The sequence below is a fragment of the Lolium perenne genome, chromosome 7, assembly GCF_019359855.2.
Source record: "Lolium perenne isolate Kyuss_39 chromosome 7, Kyuss_2.0, whole genome shotgun sequence".
NCBI lineage: Eukaryota > Viridiplantae > Streptophyta > Magnoliopsida > Poales > Poaceae > Lolium > Lolium perenne.
Window position 1 is genome coordinate 313,813,344 of NC_067250.2, and position 6,198 is coordinate 313,819,541.

General features: G+C 51.2%; 1 protein-coding gene across 1 annotated transcript; it reads left to right on the plus strand.

Moving 5' to 3' along the window:
• Positions 1–3,214: 3,214 nt before the first annotated feature.
• LOC127311273 (tetraspanin-8) lies at positions 3,215–5,670 on the plus strand. Its single transcript, XM_051341661.2, has 2 exons — positions 3,215–3,819; positions 5,140–5,670. Exons 1-2 carry the CDS (start codon positions 3,316–3,318, stop codon positions 5,443–5,445), a joined length of 810 nt encoding a protein of 269 aa, XP_051197621.1. The 5' UTR covers positions 3,215–3,315; the 3' UTR covers positions 5,446–5,670.
• Positions 5,671–6,198: the final 528 nt, after the last annotated feature.

Consider the following 6,198-nt stretch of genomic DNA (forward strand, 5'->3'; position numbering starts at 1 on the left):
GCGAGATTTGCGATGTTCCGGCCTGCTTACTCCGAGCCACCTCTGCAGTTTTCTTACTAGCCATAACAAGTAATTTCTTAGCCCGGGCTTGCTGTTTCACTAAAGCATAACCGGATAAAGAATTCAATGCCTCTACTGCAGCTTGAGCGGCTCTAAGAGTTTTATTTGTGTGCTATACTTAGGCTTTTCCGGTGCTCCTAGCGATGCCGACACAGATTTTCCGGAATGAACTTCCGGGCTCAAGTCCTTATCTAGGTTACGACCTTTAAGCCGGGTTGCAGCTACCCCAGCCGGATCAGCGCTAACAGAAGCAAAACCATGAGTTGCGTTATACTCACGTAGGGTGATGTCGAGATCCCGCTGGGCTCGAGCTACGGCTGCGGCGCCGTATGAAGCGCCTTGCGTTACGCTTCCAGCTCAGCCTGAGTTGTGGCCGCACCGGCCTTGGGCGGGATGGGCGTCGACAACATGTCCATGGCGGCTTGGAGAGGAGTTGCAGCCGGAGGTACATTGGATGTACCAACGATGTTCTTGACCCGCTCGAGCGCGGGCTTCGCATGGCGCGCGGATTTGGCGGGGGCAACGCTGTCTCCGACAGCTCCTTTGCCGGTATCATCCGCGCCAGTCATCAACACCTCAATGCTGCCGGGGGAGCGATCGATACGCGACCCACGGGCTGCGCCGAAGCTGGGCGGATCCGGTGCCACCAGCAGCTGAAGGTTACCGGGACTCTAGCACCGTGCCGACGTAGACGTGGTGCGAGCTGAAAAGCACGACGCGGCCGTTCTTGGGGAAGCGGGTGCTGTTAGCGAAGCAGTCGGTGTTGTCGTCGACGAAGTCCAGCGATCCGAGGCACTACATGAGGCCAGACACCACGCGCTCGCCGGGGGCGGTGAGGAACCCCGTCCGGATGTGAACCCCTGCCGGCACAACTGCCGGCCCCACGATGGGCGCCAACTGTCGTCGTGGTGAACAGACAGATGCCATGGGTAGGGTCATATTGGGGCCGAATGTGTACCGGGGGAACCGGAGGAGGGGAGGATGAAGGTGAGACACGCTCAAACACGAACACGAACAAGGCGATCTACCCAGGTTCAGGGCCCTCGAAGGACGTAACACCCCTACTCCGGCATGCACTCTGTGTATGAACTCAACAAGAACAAAGGGCTACATGCACTTAGCCACTCGCCAGAGGTAGAAGAACGTACGGTTTAAGGCCAGACTATCTGCTCTCTTTCTCTACTTGCCCGATCCTTCCGCACAGGGGAGCCACTCCTCTCCTTATATAAGGGAAAAGAGGCTTACAAGGGAAGGAACCCTCGGGGAATATCCGCTTACCTAAGCCTACTTTATAAAGCTCCTTTGGATCAAGTCATGACGTTCTCTTCTGCATCGTTGTCTGGTGACACCTCTTAGTCGGCCTACGTACGACTGTTTAAACTTCAGCTACTTGGTTTGGCTTCAGAGCTTCGTTTAAACCTGATCCACATACATCACCTTGGTCTTGACCTGCAAAGGACCGTTAGCCTCGCTCCGGATCACAGTTCTGGCATACCTCTGGTATCCCGGGATTTAGTAACCCGCATCCAGCATTCTTATGCCGGATTTGCTTCCAGGTTCCACTAAGCCGGAGACCCCTATCTCTTGTTGATATTCCGGATGAGTGAACCCCGGGTTTCCTCATATTCCGGTAAACTTTATGTCGTACTACGACTTAATCTCAAGGTAACCTAACATACTTATTTTATGCCGGCTAATCTAAGCCCTGATTAGCCTACCGGGGGTTATCCCCCAATAGCAACACATTTATTTGCATCTAAACATCGATATAGGCGATGCTAGAGCTTTCACCAATGGATTAGGATGTGTTGCGTTTTTGGGTGTTACAAGGCTAGAATGCAATGCATATAGATCCGTTGGTAACGAATTGTACAAATAGTTGCAAAAAAGTTAGGCAACAATTGTATGCGTTGGCAGATAAATTCCACACAAACTGAAATTTCTATTTTAATTTTTTAATTAGTCAGACATGTATGGTTTGACCGCTTTGGAAAATAGTTGATGTTAGCGAGGAGGCGAAGACAACGACCACGATGTCGGTGGTCCGGTGTGGGATCTGGAGACCCAGCCGTCGGACATTAGCGAGGAGAAGGCCATTGCCATCGCAATGTATCTCAACTCCAGGCGCATGTCGGTCCCTCCCGTGCCACGCTAGGACCGAGAGCACCGTGACGAGGTGCACTGCCAGCGAGCCATCATGCCGGCCGATTTCCGAGAAGATCCGATGTACACGCTCAACTCCTACAACTGGATATCATTCGGGACGTGGGAGTTCGACGCGCGCCACCAAGCGGGATACCTCGGCGACGTCGACTACTTCGACTGCGAGCTCGCCGCGGAGAACGACGATGACGACAACATGGACGAGGACGAGGGCGCCGAGGACGACGACGCCACCAAGGCTGAGTACGAGGCTTCGTCGGACAGCCATGTCCAAGGCGGAGACAACGACCACGATGCCGGCGGCCGGGTGTGGGATCCGGAGACCCAGCCGTCGGACATTAGTGAGGAGGAGGCCATTGCCGTTGCAATGGCCAATAGCGAGCTCGACCAACTCGCAATGTGGGAAAGCCTCACTTCCGTGAGTCGTCGCTGGCGTAGGGAGGCCAGCGACTCCTCCGACCACGCCGACATGTACCCAAGGGCGGGCACTGTCTGCTGCTCCTTCGATGCCCTGGGATCCGTGGACACCTTCACAATAGCTTCCTGCTCCACCAATGGTCTGGCAAGAGCCACTGCAGGCTGCCATCCTCCTCCACCGTCGGCGTACTAGCTCCCATGGCGGATGCCGGAGTTCATCAACCTCGTCAGCGACGACGAGCAGTAGTCCGTAGCTAGATTTTAGGTTTTTTTATGTATTTTTAGAATTAAGTAAATTATGGGTTTTGAATGAAAAAATTCGTCGAACCACTGGGGTCACCCTAGACGTAATTGGATGCGCGGCCAATTTCGATCCTTCCGGCCGATGGAGATGAACAGTTCGCGTCCAACTTGCGTCGCGCTGTCGGAGATGCCCGGCAGAGAAGATCGTCTCTTAACAAAAAGTGAAAAAAGGCGAACTGCCTTTCTATAACCCTTTTTGTTTGCGACGAACCACTCCACTCCAAATTCCAAATTCGAAATCCAGCGGAGACCACGCTAGAAAACCCCACGGCCGCAAAGCCACCCCCAAGGCCCCCACCCCGCACGCGCGGCACAGCCCACCAAGTTCGAAACCAGAGCGGCGGCGGCGGCGCACCGGCACCGCAGCAATCAATGGCGCGCTGCAGTAACGGGCTGCTGGGCCTGCTCAACGCCGGCGTGCTCGTCCTCTCCCTCGCGGTCCTGGGCGGCGGCATCTGGCTGAGCCACCGCGCCGCCACCACCGACTGCGAGCGGTTCCTGGAGCGGCCCGTCATCGCGCTCGGGGCGCTGCTCCTGGCGCTCTCCCTCGCGGGGCTCGCCGGCTCCCTCTGCCGCGCCTCCTGCCTCCTCTGGCTCTACCTCGTCGCGCTCTTCCTCCTCATCGCGCTCCTCCTCGTCTTCACCGTCTTCGCCTTCGCCGTCACCAACCGCGGCGCCGGCTCCGTCGTCTCCGGGAGGGGCTACAGGGAGTACCGCCTCGGGGAGTACTCCACCTGGCTGCAGCGCCGGGTCGAGAACCACGAGAACTGGGCCAGGATCCGGAGCTGCCTCCAGGACGGCCAGGTCTGCCGGAAGCTCGCGGCCAGGAGGGAGACCCCGCAGCAGTTCGCCGCCAGCCACCTCTCCCCGATCCAGGTCGGTCCTAATTCTGCTCTCCCTGTTCTACTTATCACTATCCGTTGTCAAATTGCTATGTAGGTTAGTGCGGAGCTCTTATGAGCATTTCTATTAGTTCAAAAATTAAGATCCCCATCGGTTGGATTTTGGGGGATTGGAATCGATTGATCTCGGGCGATATGAAAATTCAGGTGGGTTTGTGCATGGATAATGACTTCACTAGCCTTCCTTTATTTCTCATGATTTTCTGGTGGATATATCTCCGTTCAGTGTTTTGCACTACTTAGATTTGCCCCAACAAAAAGGCTTGCAGCATGTTGGATAAATGTACCTAACGAGTGGCAGTCCGTGTAGATTTGGTACAGATTGTGCCTATTCCGTAGGACCGGCAGGAGAATCGTTGGATTCCATATGCGCAAGTTGACTGTAACAGTTCACTTTGCATGAATAATTGCTCCCGATTTATATGGTACATTGTCGATTAATTAATTGATTTCTGTAGCATTGTCTTCGATTATGTTCCTGCTATTGTTCCCCCTCTTGCCATTGCCTTGAAGTAGATACAGCTACCCTGTATTTTGTGCCTGCATGCCATGGTGTTGCAAGAAGGGGACTAGTAAGACTGAAGGAAGATTTGAGCATATTATCTGCTAGTGAGTAATGCAAAGTAGCAATTCAAGCTGGTTCGTTATGTTTTGTCATGCCATGTTTCTGTACAAACAACTAGAGTCCGCCACATTTTGTAATTGGTAATGCAGCAACTATTGAATTGAACTATTATGGTGACAGAATGACCCTGTGACAGAATTTATGTATACTTAGCTCGATTGTGGATTTAGTGTACCCACGGAACTTAATTACCACATTTCAAGACCTTTGACATTATTGTAAGACTGTATCTGTGATTTTCCTTTGCTTGATTTGTTCTCTTTGGATTGTCAATTTGTGTTTTCTCTGTGGAAGTACAGGTTGCATCTTACCTGTATATACTATTCTTTCTTTATGCACAAACCACTGGGATTACACTTTTTGTCCCTTCGTAAGTACTACTGCCTGCACTTTTATGGTATTCAAGATCACGTCAACCCCATGTGTGAAGCTTCTGCCATTTAGAGGAACTATATATTTTCCCTGGATATAATATACTGATATATGATCTTTCGCCTGACCATGTATAGTACTTCCATGTGTCAACGATACTCCTACATACATACCACTACAGATTTTGTATATATACTGCGGATTGATTCAAGGCTTTGAGTTGTGTTTTATCAATATAAATTGCTGTCAATCTATTCGGTTGTGTTTTCTGCAACTAACGCACCTATGTATGTCCAGTCCGGATGCTGCAAGCCCCCAACTGGATGCAACTTCACCTACCAGAGTGAGACTGTCTGGATCAAACCTGCTGGCCTCAACTCTACGGATGACCCCGACTGCAACATGTGGTCAAATGATCCGCGTGCTCTCTGCTATGGCTGCCAGTCATGCAAGGCTGGAGTGCTCGCGAACCTGAAGAATGACTGGAAGAAGATCGCCACCGTCAACATCATATTCCTCATCTTCCTCATCGTCGTCTACTCTGTTGGGTGCTGCGCTTTCAGGAACAACCGGCAGGACAACTCACACCCAGCCTGGAAATGAGATGCATGGCGATGCTTAGGTAATTAGGCCCGTGTCTAGTGCTATTGGCTCATTGTCGTGTGTCAAGCACCACTATCATCTATCATATATCTCCGATGATGAGTGAACCATATATAGCATGCACATTTATAGCCTGCACATGCTGCTATCTTGCCCTCAGATGATCTTGTATGGAGGCCTCCTATTATCATGATATGGTGATAAGTTGCATATGTTCATTCTGGTGTATTGCATTGCAGTTACATGTTCTTGAACTCTTTTCTGCAAATGCATTGCTGAACCTCTGTGGATTCTTGCAACTTTGAAACCCATAGACTGCAGTCAATTTTGCAGGATTCCCCAGTATGTACAAACACAGAAGCTGCTAAGTCAGCCACTGTTTTTATTTCATTGGCAATAGGTCTTTGCTCTGAATCTGCATCTAGGGTTATTTTGTCTCACTTCATCAATGGCTTATTATGAATTTGTGCCTTGGGTTATTGGCCCAGCACATCATGAAGTTTTAGTAAACCTTAAGGTATTCACCTTATGTACCTTAGAATTTTCAGCGGCTCAAGTTTCTAGTACGTCTTGGTCTACTAAAATGGTAGTCGACCAAAGGTGAGCTGTATGCCCAAGATACTTTAAAACATGTGGTCCTCATGGACAGTTAAAATCTGCTTGCTTAGAGCATCTCCAGCCGCGTCCCCTAAAACGTCCCTCAAAGCAATTTGGGACGCGTCGGACAAAAAAACGTTCCAGCTGCGTCCCCCA